This window comes from Mchenga conophoros, linkage group LG15 (genome assembly GCF_057382185.1).
Source record: "Mchenga conophoros isolate Kocher_MC1m ecotype Shallow Benthic linkage group LG15, M_conophoros_male_GT1.1, whole genome shotgun sequence".
NCBI classification, from domain to species: Eukaryota; Metazoa; Chordata; class Actinopteri; order Cichliformes; family Cichlidae; genus Mchenga; species Mchenga conophoros.
Window position 1 is genome coordinate 8863904 of NC_140540.1, and position 15556 is coordinate 8879459.

General features: G+C 42.9%; 1 protein-coding gene and 1 pseudogene across 3 annotated transcripts in view; one reads left to right on the forward strand and one right to left on the reverse strand.

The window, feature by feature from the left end:
• The window catches only part of LOC146557705 (scavenger receptor cysteine-rich domain-containing protein DMBT1-like), a 57692-nt gene that overhangs the window by 23571 nt on the left and 18565 nt on the right, over positions 1–15556 (reverse strand). For all 3 annotated transcript variants that reach the window (XM_085247822.1, XM_085247821.1, XM_085247823.1), the window contains 4 exons: positions 12886–13200; positions 12266–12565; positions 11058–11363; positions 9399–9713 (listed from right to left, as the gene is read on the reverse strand). In XM_085247822.1, coding sequence (XP_085103948.1) covers positions 9399–9713; positions 11058–11363; positions 12266–12565; positions 12886–13200 — 1236 coding nt within the window. The remainder of the gene's footprint in view (positions 1–9398; positions 9714–11057; positions 11364–12265; positions 12566–12885; positions 13201–15556) is intronic.
• Positions 6787–9244, forward strand: LOC146557707 (uncharacterized; annotated as a pseudogene).

Sequence of the window (15556 nt, forward strand, 5' to 3'; positions counted from 1 at the left end):
ATCCAGTATTATCAGATTTTTAAGGATATCTTCAACATGCTGTATGCTGATGAGTGTCCATCATTATCTGAAATGCAACCAAAAGAGGTTAATGGCTGTCCCCCTTTTCAGACAATAGCTCATACTGGGCAGTTCGTATGTCCAAGAAACTTTAAAATGTGGTTAACTTCAGCAACAGGTGTATTTTAACCCAAAACACAGTCTTACACCAAATGTAACCAGGAAATTTTGGTGCTAAAGCTCAGGTCCATTTACTGTTGATTTAACTGAGGAAAAACATTCAAGCATTAACAATAAAAATTACAAGCTGTCAAATAGATCCCATTAAGCAGTTTATTAAGAACTTAACCCTTTAAGACCTACCATAGAACCAAGTCCGCCAGAGCTTATATTATTTTTTTACATTCTGTAGTGCCATTTTTGGGAGCATTTCAAGTTGATATACATCAATACAACCATTATAGCCCAAATTTTAATAATATGTATGCATTAAGTTCATAGTAATTATACAAATTGCAAAAAAGTGCAATAAACTACAAAAAACTTTATATTTTTGTTTTTTTAACATATATTTCTAGTTAGAGAAATTTAAGAGGCTTATCCCCCAAAACAGTAAATACAAAAAAGTTGCACAAAATAGTTTCCCACCACAGGAAATTTATTTTAAGTGTCTTTATAGTTTTATTTTTGAAATACACCAACTTTATATACTGCAGGAAAAACTAAAATAAATGCAAATTTGCAAAAAAACAGCATATGCATCAAAATAAACTATTTCCAGCAGTGCAATATGAGTCCTAAGCGTCCCAGAAATGACACAGAAAGTCATAAAGTCAAACATTACTTTTAAAAACAACAGTATAGGCTCATAAGGCCCTGATGGTAAAAAACTACTGTGGCGGAGGTGTGGTCCCGGGCGCGGCTGCAGGGGAGGAGTGGTGCGGTGAGCTCAACGGGGCGGTGCTGGAGACGCAGGTGAGAACAGCTGATGGCGTTTTGGACTGATGATGGTTTCCTTCCCTTTTATAGTGAGACGGGAGAGGAGCGGAGAACAGCGGGAAATCAGCTGAGACCAACAGCTGTCAGACTGTGGCCGGTCATAACGCAGGACGCTATAAATAAATGTGGCATCTGGAGACAAAGACCTGTGCGTGTGTGTCCCTGTGTGTAGTGCATTTCACAACTACATTTCCGCAAAATGACATCACTTCCGGTTTCGGGCAGGACATGGCGGACATGCGATAGTTCGTGCTGATGGACATAGGAAGTGTTACAAACAGCTGATCGGATTGGCAAAGCCTGTTTCTGGAATATTATGTTTTTGTTGCTGCAAGTGCTTTTTATGCAGTTTTTGCAAAGCTATATGTGGAAGGAAACTGTGACAAGCTGATGGCATAAGATGTAAGTACAAGTCCTCCGGTTTCATATGCAAAAAAAATTATTGCGCTAGCTTACGTGGTTGCACTGCTACCGGGATTTTAAAATAGTTGCACAAAACGGAGCGTGCCCGTGTGGAGAAAGGTATGGGGTCTTCACACCGCTGTTCTCTGTACCTCCTCGGGGAGTGGGCTGAAAGGAGGAGTTGGCCATCTGATTGGGGTCTAGGGATGCTGGGCCTCCCTGCACCTCCCTGGAAAAAGGGCAACATCTCTTGGGTCTAGGGGCAAATTACCCTTCTAGATGCAAGGGTACCTGGACCTGGGGTATAGAGTATGCTTGGGGAGTGTGAGTGTGTTTACAGTGTCCATTTCTGTTTGTAGTATTGCTGTCATCACAGTCGTGTCCAGTGTATGCATAACGGGTCAAACATTATACCACATTGGGGAAGTGCCAATTAGTTTTATATGTGTCTAGGTCTAGTCTTCAGATTTGCGTCACCGCTGTGTCGGCCGTCTGCTCATTGCTATCTAAAATATAACAGGACACTGGCGTAAATTCTCGACTGTCTCACACTGTTTAACGTTCATTCAGCTGTGTGAAAATCCCGGAGGAACCCACCTGATGGATTAATAAAGTTTTATTTAATCTAATAACTTTGATCTCAGCCAAACCGATTTACTCCGGAACAAATAAAACACAGAAAAAGGCAAACAATTACATTTTTAAGTTATCTGACTGACTTATATATCATGTTTAACCTGAGTAGCGAAAGAGTGGGGGTCTGAAAACGATGAAGCCGGGAGTCCGCTGCTCCCGCCGGCTGGAGTGACCATTGAATCCCCCCGCTTGCTATTGAGCGGTTGTGTAACTTCTCCGAAAACGTCAGCACACTTTTGCAAATATGCGATGTCTTGATAAACCAAGCAGATATTTGTAATTTACACAGCTACTTAAAATAGGTTTAAAGTTTATTTTGTGGCCCAGAAAGATTAATAAGAGTCCTAAACACTACAGATTACCATACAAAGATCACTACTCTCCTCAGTGACAACAATACCTACGAAGCCTTAAAGCGAGACCCCATAAGCAGCTACAAAAAGAAAGTTATAGCTTGCCTTCAAGACTTTGAAAAGGACAAAATTATTGACCGCCTTACATATCACCACCTTTACCCAGGGGATGCCATACCCTGCATTTACGGACTTCCTAAAATCCACAAGGAAGCTGTCCCACTCAGACCCATAGTCAGTAGCATAAACTCAGCCACTTATAACATTGCTAAACACCTTGCTACCATCCTTGCTCCTCTCGTGGGGAACACCCCACACCACATCAAGAACTCCACCGACTTCACCGACAAGGTCCAGAAACTTACCCTGGATCCAGATGAAACCATGGTGTCCTTTGATGTAGTCTCTCTCTTCACTTGCATACCCACCACGGAGGCCGTGGAGACTGTCAGAAAACAACTACAAGAAGACAGCTCCTTGGAGGACAGGACCAACTTCACACCCGATCAGATCTGCACACTGTTAGACCTCTGCCTCACCACTACATATTTCAAATACAACGAAGGCTTTTATAGACAAAAACATGGCTGTGCCATGGGCTCCCCCGTGTCACCTATTGTAGCCAACCTTTACATGGAGGAAGTGGAAAGGAAGGCTCTTGGCTCTTTCAAAGGAAGAGTACCCAGCCACTGGTACAGATATGTGGACGACACCTGGGTCAAAATCAAGACACAAGTAGTGGAATCCTTCACTGCACACATTAACGCTGTGGATAAAAACATCAAGTTCACCAGGGAAGACACAAAGGGCAACTGTTTGCCTTTCCTGGACTGCGCTGTGCACATTGAAGAGAACGGCAACCTCAACATCGAAGTTTACCGGAAGCCCACACACACCGACCAGTACCTCCTCTTTGACTCCCATCACCCTCTGGAACACAAACTTGGAGTAATTAGGACCCTACACCACCGGGCAGAACATGTTCCCTCTAAGCCTGAAGGAAAAAAGAAGGAACACACACATGTAAAGGAAGCACTCAAAACGTGCGGCTATCCTAAATGGGCGTTCTTAAAGTCAGCAAAGAGGCACAGAAAAGAAGACCAGACACCAGCGAGGGAGGATAAGAAGGACAGACGCAACAACATTGTCATCCCCTATGTAGCCGGTGTATCAGAAAAACTCAGGAGAGTTTTCTCCAAGCATGACATCCCGGTGCATTTCAGACCCAGCAACACGCTCAGACAAAAACTGGTTCACCCGAAAGACAAAACGCCAAAACACAGACTTAACAATGTGGTGTATGCTGTACAGTGCAGCGAGGAATGCTCAGACCTCTACATTGGAGAGACCAAACAGCCACTTCACAAGCGCATGGCACAACATAGAAGAGCCACCTCCACAGGACAAGACTCAGCAGTCCATCTGCATCTTAAGGATAAAGGACACTCTTTCGAGGATGCCAATGTTCACATTTTGGACAGAGAGGACAGATGGTTTGAAAGAGGAGTGAAAGAAGCCATCTATGTCCACTGTGAGCGACCATCTTTGAACAGAGGCGGTGGTTTACGACACCAACTGTCTGCCATCTATAATCCAGTTTTGAGATCCCTTCCCAGATGCCTTAACGCCCACTCACATCCTGGGCCATCTGATCTCAGGAATTCGCATGATAAGGTGGGGCCAGGCTTCACAATGAACTCACCCGAAATTCTGGCTGATTGGGACCCACACCCAGTTTCACACCTTGGCTCAGGCGATTAGAGGATCATCAGGGGGTCCTTTTGTCCCTCTGTGGGGGGTTACTCCCACTAGGTTTATATCTGGGACTCTCCACCATTTGACCTTAGAACTGAAGAAGCTTCTCGGATGAGAGGTGAAACGTCTTCAAGTAACTTAAAGAAGTCCAGACGCTTTTCTTTGCAAGCTCCTTTGATTAATAGAGTAATTTTAAAACTTAGTAGCAGCCTATCTTGCTGGCAGCTGAAATTTGGCTGGGCCGGAAACGTGCTATGAATTTTGGGATATGGTAGGCCACGAAGGACACACCCGACCCATCCTTCAAATTTAGGGCTGGGTATCGTCACTGATTTCTAGAATCGATTCTATTCTGATTCACAAGGTCCTGAATTGATTCGTTTCGATTCGATTCGAATCAATTCGATTTGAATCTGGGAAATTTTGCCTCAGACAGTCAGAAATATTATAATTCAGATCAGTACATTTACATATTTTTGCATCTATAAAAAGGAAGCTGACACTTTCCAGACTTTATCAAAGGTGTAAGCATCACAGCAGATGCCTTTTTGTCAAAGTAGCTGAAGATAAAACACAAAAAAATATGAAGGTGATTTTCCTGGCCTGGGATTTTATAAAAATATTCTGCAGTAGATCACAAACGAAAGAAAACCATTAATCAACTTATGAACATTACCTCTGAAGTTACAGCGGTTTTATTAGAGACACGGCTAAGCGTTTTGCATTTTGTATAATTTTAAAAAGTTTACATTTGTTCAGAAGCCTATTGAACGGCAGAAATTAGGTTTTCTTTTCGGAAGTAAGTAAAAGGAAAAAAAACATCGGTCGACAGCGCTGTAAATAACGGTAGTCTTGTGCGTAACAAGCAAGCGAAGAATGCAGAAAACTGATTTCGGGGATAGGCGGGAAACTGTTCTTGAAGTACACTGAGAAAGAGAGAGAGGGCTGTGCATGAAGTGTGATTTTATTGTGGTGGAAGCAAAACAGCAAAAGTAAGAGGGAGTTCATGATGATCTTTATGTGAAGCTTAGTTTGGATCTTCTTTTGCTGCTGGTTCGTTCAATATTGTTTGGAGAGAGATAAAACTAACAGCTTTAGAATCAGCACAAAAAGGGCGTAAACACAAAGCGCGGACCCGCCGAAACATCAGAATCAGCGAGCTGTCGGCTTTCAGCCCTGACTGTGCCCGTGCCGTCGGGTGAGAAAGGCGACATCTCACTGATTCTGATCTGCAGGTCCGCGCTTTGTGTTTACGTCTTTGTGCAGAAGCCGTGTACCTGCTCTCATTTACTGTTTTAAATGTTTGGTGGTTGTCAAAATTTTGTGACGTTTCACCTGAGATTCTGGAATTTTGGGCAAAATACATTTATATAAAAAATCGATTCAGGATTTTAATGAATCGATATCACGTTATCCAAGCCAGAATCGATTTTAATCGATGAATCGATTATTAAAACCCACCCCTATTCAAATTCGGGGAAATGAAGGATGCATTTATCAGCATTTGAAGGAGTCGACGAATTGAGAGAGCCTTCGTTGCCTGGCTGTGACGTAATCCGCCTTCAAATTAGTGATGTGCGATACCACTGATTTCCTTTCCGATCCGATACCAAGTAAAATTCAGGGTGGTATCGACGATACTGATCCGATACCAATACTTTGTACAAACACTTATTTTATTTATTGTATCTCAAATTATAGCGTCATAATGATTACAGGACAACAGATTACTTGTTCTTATCACTTAATAATGCAGAGTTCATCATATAGAAATAAAAAAACTGAAGTTCTGCGCTATTTGAACACGTTGCCAGCACTAAAGGACTCCGTGAGAGACGTCTGTCTCGCCCTAGTAGCACCTGTCCCTCTCCTCTTCTTCAGTTCACCACAACATACGCTCGTCATATTCTGTGATATGATTTACTCTGAGGTGTTTGACAAGGTTAGTGGTGTTGCCACAACACTTCACTTTTTTGCCACATGTGTCGCAAAACACGTCTCAGCTGTTTGTGGAGGTAAAATATGTCTGCACATGACTCCAATTACGCTCAGCCATTGTTGTGAGTGCGCACGCCAGGGCTGTGAGACATTTATACAGCCGTATTTCACACATGAGTATGAAAGGCGGAAGAGGAAGTAGTTCCTTCGAATGTAGATAATCCAAATGTTATAGTTTCTTTCCACTGTGTTCTTGTGTGTGTGAATGGGTGAATGACTGAATGTAGTGTAAAGCGCTTTGGGGTCCTATGGACTAGAAAAGCGCTATACAAATGCAAGCCATTTGTTAATGATAAACTACAAATTTACCTTAAATTACTAAAATATCAATATTTTAATGTGAGAATCGATTCTAGAACATAAATGATTGGTATCGGAGGAATCTATATTTCAGGATCGATCCGCACATCACTACTCCAAATGCGGCCTCCGGAGGATGCAGCCGACATCTTGGGAGACACGCTTGTGTCTATATGTCAGATCGGGTCTTAGACTCCACCTCTCTGGACATATCTCAGCCCCCCCCCCCCCCCCCCCCCAGGTGTGGGGACCTATCACCCCCACAACGCTCCCTGTCACTGGCTGATGCCCTCAGATGTTGGTGTGTTTCAGGTTCTCGGTGTCCAGGGCTGGGCGCTCAGGTATGTACCAGCTCATTCCTGGTGGCTGCTTGGCAGGACCTGCCGCTCGTGGCTTGGTTGGGCCCCTTCGGCGGGGGGGAGGGAGGCCTCGGACCATGAAATTATTAATAAAAAGACTAAATTCTTAGTACAAAGACTTCACCTGCAAAATTATGAACATGATAACAAATCCGGACAATTTCTTGCTAACCAGTTAAAAATCAATAAAGAAAAAACAACTATATGTGCTGTTAAAGATGTATCTGGGAATACAATATATGATCTTAAAAAATGAACAAAATTTTTAGGGATTTCTATGAAACTTTATATACACCACAAATAAACCCATCTAAAAACGAAATTGATCAATTTCTCGACAACATAATTAATTAATTACATCTTCCAAAATTATTAGACACCCAAGCAATGGCACTGGATTCGCCACTGACGCCAGGTGAACTCCAGGAAGCTCTGATAAGTATGCTCAATAATAAGGCTCCAGGTCAAGACAGCTTTCCAACAGATTTTTACAAAGAATTCTGGACGATTCTGGCACCAGTTTTTCACAGGATGTTGCAGGAAATCAAAGAAAATGGTAGACTACCACCAAATATGAACTCTGCAAATATCAGTCTCTTACTAAAACCAGGCAAAGACCCTGTATTTCCTTCAAGCTATCGTCCAATATCCCTTATTAATGTAGACCTTAAAATAATCTGCTAAGCTCTCTCAAAAAGATTAGAGAAAATAACCCCCCTTTTAATTCATCCTGACCAAACTGGTTTCATAAAAGGTAGGCACTCATCAACAAATACACGTAGATTACTTAGACACGTAGACTACTCATGCAGTAAAAACATTGAAACCATAATATTTTCTTTAGATGCAGAAAAAGCATGTTTGGGGAGTGTGACTGTCTGTGCAGTGTCTATTTGTGTCTGTCTACACGTTGGGTGAGTGCCGAGTATTTGGTTGTGTATATGGGGGTGGGAATGCACGTTTGTGTCCACGTGCGCCTGTTCGTCTGTGTCTATATGTCAGGTTGGGTCTTAGACTCAACCTCTCTGGGTATATCTCAGGCCCTCCAAAGAACGGAGGCCTATCTCCCCTCACCACACTCCCTGCCGGTGGCTGATGCCCTCAGACGTTGGTGTGTTGGTGGTCCTTGTCGTCTGGGGCTGGGCGCTCATGTATGTAACGGCTCACTCCTGGTGGCCGATTGGCGGGGCCTGGCGCCTGTGGCCCGGCTGGGCCCCTTCCGGGGGGTGGTGTGCCCTCAGGCTTCTGGCCTCAGGGCCTGAAGCTCGGTCCTCTCTGGCAAAGCTGGCTGACAGAGCCCGCGGGCACGCCACTGCAACCCCCTCTGGCCTCTGCTCCATAGCTGCTGGGTGACCTCTCGTTTGGGGCTCTACTCAGCTCTTCCCAGGAGGGTGGCATGGTTCCCCCCTTTGGTGGTCCTCCTCGGGTCCTCGTACTCTGGGGCCTCTGGATGTCTGGGGCCTGGATCTCCTCCATACCTGCTTCATGATGCCCTTGTGGACAGGGCTATGGCTCCCCACACTCCCTAGCAGACCATTACATGGAGAAACCTTTGGAATACAAGCATGCTGATCCACACAGGTGTGCACACATGTGTGCACACAGGTGTTCAAAGACGCGGACTACACCTTTCTTGGCTGCTGCCTCAAACCACATTGTGCGCTGTCTATCTTGTGTGCTGCACAATATCGTTTAATATTTAGTATCTACTGTTATCTACTGCTAGCTAGTTTATTGTGATGGTGCTGTATTTATTATTTTGCTCTTTTTTGTTTGTTTTCTCTTCTGTTTTTTTTTCTCCATACAGGTGATCCAGATGTTTTGTTTGTTTTTCTTTCTTTCTTCCCCCCTTCCTCACTGTCTCTTCTCCCCTCTGTTTTTCTTTCTTTCTCTCCCTCTCTTTCTTTCATTCTTTCTCCCTATCCTATCCCCCAGTCATGTCTGTCCCGTTTGTAGCAACCGAAAATAAAATAAAATAAATACATAATTATAATAAAGGTCAATCAAATGGACCAATATGGCAAGGCCATGATGATCCACTTGGTAAAATAAATCCGCTTGGCATCTTTCTTGCCCTTAAGAAAACAATTCTGATGGCTAAAGATCCAAACGGGACAAAAAAAAAGAAAAAAAAGAAAATAATAATAAACACAAAAGGCTAAAAATGTAGAAAGAAACCCACCAAATAATAAACCCACAAAAAAAAAAAAAAACTAGAGGAAAAAACAGAAACCATGAAAATGAGAGAAGGTGAGTGTAATCCCAGTGCCCTTTTGAAGACAGATTAAATGGCAGGGTTAAATGTGAAAGAGTATCTGTTTTGAAGTCAGTACCAAATCAAAAATACAGATTCATCTGCTCTGGTGACCCCTTGGGAAAAAAGAGAAAAAAAAGTGCATAAATCTCAGTCATTATCTGTTTCAAAGTATGATCAGTGGCTAACAACTTGTAATTATTAACCAATAAGCGTGTAGTTTACCAGTTACCCTCCCACCACCACCACAGTTGGTGACATCACATCACAGCAATAATTTATACTGTTTGTGATCTCGTAAAAAATTATGTTTGAATTTTGAACATAATAATAAGGATTTACCTGCACAGAGAACACCAGCATCATATTCATGCCCGCAGGTTGCTCTTGTAAAACCTTCGACTGAGCATTGCTGAAGAGATGTCACATTGCCGAAACATGAATTGCTAGCCTCCACCACTGACCCACTGCCACGGCCAAAAACAGCACCACCATGAGCTTTCACGGCACGTCCACACTGCAGCGACTCACACACTACTCCAGCTTTACTTAGAGTCCAGTCCGTGTCACACACTGTGTGCCACTGGTCATCATGACGAACCTCCACTCTTCCAGAGCACTCATCATTACTGTTAACCAAGCGCACCGCCAAGCTTTCTGTGAAGGCAAATAAACTAAATATGTAGCCACAGGTATGGAAGAATGACCAACAAACAACTGTCATGTATTTAGGTATATTGTACACCGGTTAAACTCAGAAGACAATATTAAACTTTTTTTTTTTAAATGATAAAGAACATTTAAGCTGCCAATATTACTCTTTGGCATTTTTCATATAAAAATTCTGTAAACATTTATGTAAAAACAGAATTCAGTGATTAATTCATATTTTATTCACAATACAATCTTGAAAATATCAAATATTCAGTCTGAGAAAATGCACAATTTTAACATCACAAATTGTAATCTAAACATTATTATTAGTATAGAATTTGGAGTATGTCAAATAAAAGTACTAATAGTACCTGGAACCGCTGAGGATGTCACTTTGACCATATAAAAATTAATGTAAAATCACAACTGCTGCACCTGGTTTGTCTAACAACACGATTGTTTACACACTTTTTGTCATGAAAGCTGCTCAAAATTAAGACAGAGCTAGCTAGATGTGATTGACAAATAAATATATAGGGTCCTGTAGCCACATATCACCTGTGGGATGCAGAGCCAGGGTACAGCAGGATAGTACAGAGCAGGGGAGTGTGTGCCCAAATGTGTGGAGAACTGGCTGGGTTTCTGGCTGATCTCAGCAACAGAAAGCTGAACTGAAAAGACTATTTATTTACCATTATTACTGCTGATGCTGGAGGGGCTCAAAATGACCCCTGCAACCAGTTCTCATTTTAAGAAATTCCAAGTGTATTTTAAATTTGACTACAACTCTAGAGCAAGTTGGAACAAGGCCATGTCTTCTATGAACGGTCTGTAAACATTTGCAAACTAGGAAGACCAGTTGCTGGACTTCTGGGAGAGAAATGAAGGAATGAAGAAGAAGGAAGCAATGAAGCTTATGTGCAAAAGAATAGCATACTACATTAGCTGTAGTATGGTGTTTAGCACTGTCTCACTGAAATATACATGGAAACAGATGTCATCTTGCTGGAAGCATCTGTTTCTCTCAAACTTGTATCTGGATTTCAGCATTTTTGGTGTTTTGCCAGATTTTCAAGCTGGCAGTTTCATGGGCATTAATGCACCCTCATACTGATGCTGTTGCTTGAACTAAAGACTGATAAGCAGTGTGGTCCCTCACCTCTTTACTTCACAGGACACAGCTTGTTTTCCAAAAAGAATTTCACTTTTTGATGATGTTAAATTCTTTTTAATGTTCTATTGTGAATCAAATATGGATTTGGAAATCTTTGCATTTATTCTTTACTTACATTTTTAAAAAGATCCAAACGTTTTGTTTTTGGAACTGGGTTTGTATGTTTTTCTTACCTGTGCAGAAAACACCAGCCACTACAATGTTGTTGCAAGTCCTGTCTGGATATGGATATGGTCTTTGTTGACACTGATTCAATGTAGACTCTTTTCCATTGCATTCAATTTGATCTGTCCAGGTCTGTCCTGTACCAGGGCCAAGCTGAAGAAGCTTATGGGGCCTCCCACAGTCCAACTGTCTGCACACCACTGTTGCATCATTCATGTCCCAGGATTCAGCACACACAGTCCCCCACTGGCCTTTATTGAAATACTCTACTCTTCCATCACAACGAGTGGATCCACCGGCTAATCTCACATTACCTGGAAAGCAGAGTTGTTATATAAATCTAACATAAATCTATAAATACAAAGAAAAATGCAAAGAAAAAATACAAATGAATCATATCACCAACAGACCATTTTAGACTTAATCAGCTATGATTTCTGCATCATACAGATGGAATATGTTTTACAGCATCAAAAATGACTCAGAAATTGCTCTCTTCATAGTTTCAATGTTGCTGACCCTTGGCTATATTACCCTCACTGGGTGATCAGTGCATCATCAGATCAATAGCATTTACCATTGTAAGTGGTTAATATTCATCTGTTGTCTCACATTGTGTTTGCTAAATGCTGGTAATGGTGAAATCACTTGTTAGGCATAAAATAATTTGCCATATTGCATTTGTTCTACCTAGAAGTAGACTGTCCATTTAAAGGTATCAAAAAGTTGACCTCAATGAGTAAAGGGATTAATTATGTGTAATAATAATTTAGAGCAATTCAATAGCAAAATTGTGTAAAGGAACGGTGACGAAGAGAGGAAAACAATATAAAAACAAAGGTTCAAAGATGCAGCTTCATGCTAAATCGTAGTGGCCAGCTAGCTGACTGAAACATGTGCAGCACTGAAGCACAGCCTATTTACAGCATCTTATATGGTCCAATTCTTTTGTGTGTTCGTGAATAGTCTGTGTGTGCTTTGGCTGGCCTAATCCTATTGGTCTTCTCTCTGTATATGCACTGCTATAGCACACATATGTGAAGATAGTGACATAATTTATAACTCGGGTTGTACCTGATTAACACGTGTTTAGACTACAAAAATATTGATCTGATGGTTTGCATCAACATTTTAATTGGAAAAAATCATACTTGATCTGTTTGATAAAGAACTTCATGGATTCATTTTCTTTTTGAAATATAGCATCAAGTCTTACCTGAGCATACCACAGAGGCCTCTTCAATACCATCGGTGATAGATCTGGTATAGTTCCTAAATGTACACTGTGTGACAGAGCTCTCTCTACCATTACAGTGGATCTCATGTCCTCTCAAATCTTCACCTTGACCAAATGACCTTGAAATCTTGACAGGATCTCCACAATTTATCTCTCTGCACACCACTGTGGCTTCATTCATTCCCCAGTTAATATTAAATGCTGGTGACCAGTGTTCACCGTAGTGGACCTCCACCTTTCCTGAGCACATGTCAGTCCCATTGATGAGTCGAATGGTAGCTACAAAGCAAAGAGGACAAAATCAGCAATTAGTTGGTGCCTGAAAATTGCATTAATTGAAATCCATACAATATTCTCACTGATGTCATGGAAATAACTGTGATATAAATTGTGGTGGGCCGTGGACTGTGATGCTGTGCAGATGTACCTGCACGGCATCTGCAATGCATCTGTGTTAAAACATGGGGAATCAGTGTTGTAAGTTGGTGTAAGTGTGGTTGCAGCCGAGAGCTGCAGCCACATATAATAAAGATGGCTTTAAACAACGACCTCTAAACATTAAAAAAAGACACAATATTTAATGACAAAATAGTTTTTACCTGAACAAATCACTCCTGCATCTTCCCTGTGTCTGCACGAAAATCTTCCAGAGGGGCGGTACCTGCAGTGCCCAAGGGACGTCTCATTACCCAAACAGTTGACAGAAGAATACCAGATCACTCCTTGGCCTTCACCAAAGAAGGCCTTAGATTTTGCTCTCTGAGGTGTTCCACAGTCCATGGCTCTGCACACCACCTCAGCCTCTCTGAAGTCCCAGTCATCATCACACACTGTTCCCCACCGGCCGTCATGCAGAATCTCCACTCGGCCAGAGCATCGGTCAATGCCGTTCACAAGCCTTATTGGTGGTTTACCTGAGGGCACACGTTAAAGTATTAGCAATGAATATTTCAATCTCTTACTCTTTTTTAAATCCAGTATTATCAGATTTTTAAGGATATCTTCAACATGCTGTATGCTGATGAGTGTCCATCATTATCTGAAATGCAACCAAAAGAGGCTAATGGCTGTCCCCCTTTTCAGACAATAGCTCATACTGGGCAGTTCGTATGTCCAAGAAACTTTAAAATGTGGTTAACTTCAGCAACAGGTGTATTTTAACCCAAAACACAGTCTTTCACCAAATGTAACCAGGAAATTTTGGTGCTAAAGCTCAGGTCCATTTACTGTTGATTTAACTGAGGAAAAACATTCAAGCATTAACAATAAAAATTACAAGCTGTCAAATAGATCCCATTAAGCAGTTTATTAAGAACTCAATAGCTTCTCATGAGGGGCCGTGCTGACACCTGCTGCTCTCTGGCAGAAAGCACCATGGCCCTCCTGTGTTTTAAATGCTATTTAGAACAGCACGCAGCAGCACCACATATGAGCGTGTGGAGAAAGGTATGGGGTCTTCACACCGCTGTTCTCTGTACCTCCTCGGGGCAGGGGGCTAGGAGGAGGAGTTGGCCATCTGATTGGGGTCTAGGGATGCTGGGCCTCCCTGCACCTCCCTGGAAAAAGGGTAACATCTCTTGGGTCTAGGGGCAAATTACCCCTCTAGATGCAAGGGTACCTGGACCTGGGGTATAGAGTATGCTTGGGGAGTGTGAGTGTGTGTACAGTGTCCATTTCTGTTTGTCTCCACTGTGGCGTGGGTGTGATCTCTGGCCGGCTGCAGAGTAGGGGTGACGCAGTGAGCTCCTGGGGTGGCGCAGGGGCAGGGTGAACAGGTGTGCTGGGATATGAATGTGGTTGTGACTCTTTATATGTTCACAGTGACAGTCGGAGGAGGAGGAGAGCGGACCTGACAGTAGAGAGAGGAAGTGTCTGTGTCCCAGTGAAAAGCGAAAACCACAGTTGTAAATAAAAGTATTGCTGTCATCACAGTCGTGTCCAGTGTATGCATAATGGGTCAAACGTTACACCACATTGGGCGAGTGCCAATTAAAATATGTTTGCATGAGGGTGGGAATGCATGTTTGTGTCTGTGTGTGCCTGTTTGTCTGTGTCTATATGTCAGGTCTTAGACTCCACCTCTCTGGACATATCTCAGGCCCCCCCAGGTGTGGGGACCTATCACCCCCACAACGCTCCCTGTCGGTGGCTGATGCCCTCAGATGTTGGTGCGTTTCAGGCAGGTTCTCGGTGTCCAGGGCTGGGCGCTCAGGTATGTACCGGCTCATTCCTGGTGGCTGCTTGGCAGGGCCTGCCGCTCGTGGCTCGTTAGGGTCCCTTCGGCGGCTGGGGGGCCCTCGGACCGTTGGCCCAGGGTTCGGTTCGTTCTGGCGCGGGTTCTGAACCCGTGGGCACATCACTGCAGCCCCCCGTGGATTCCGCACCAGGACTGCTGGGTGACCCAACATCTGGGGCTTTCTTCAGTTCTTTCAGAGGGTGGGGCGGTTGCCCCTCCGATGGTCCTCCTTGGGTTCTCGGGCTGTGGGGGGCCTCTAGATATTTGGGGCCTGGATCTCCTCCATGCCTGCTTCATGTACACATGGGCAATGTTCCCTCTAAGCTGCGCACGTGCGCAATTGCGCACTGTTGGGACGGTCTCTGCGCACAGAAAATCTGCTTTGCGCACACAAGAAAAATTCTAACCTTAATTGAAATTAAAGAAAATATGTGCCGACACCGGTGTTTTAGCGAGCAAAGCGGAGTAATGACAACGTGTACAACCATCGGAGATGTGAGCAGGACAGACGGAACAATTAACGGAAAAAGTGTGGACTTTATACCAGTTTTTAAATTGTGTTGATAAGCCACGTAAAACCAGAGTTATGATAAAAATATATGCACTATTTGGTTTTCTTCCTGAATACTGTCGTTGTTTATATTTACTGCGGAAAGAAACAGTAAAAACTGCGTTTTATAAGGAAAATGCTCGAAAGCCTGTGAGCAAAGACGAAACCAAAACACCCCACCCTTTCCCATTGGTCGAAAAATGTACCATGGCACCCAATCAAAACATGGCATTTAGTTGTTAAGAAACAGGAAGAAGTTTTAGGAGTGACGGCGGTGTTGAGATGTGAGAGATTTGCAACCTTTAGCGCAAATCTTGTGTAGTTAGTGTGTAGTGTAGTCAATAGTTTTGTTGTGTGTGTCAGAACAATGAGGCGACTACTGAATGTTACAGGTGTTACAGGAGTGATACATCTCCTGTTGTCAGGCCTGCAGGTATCAGGCTGTTGTTCTCCTTTATCTCATAGTGGACAGAAATTATTTTTT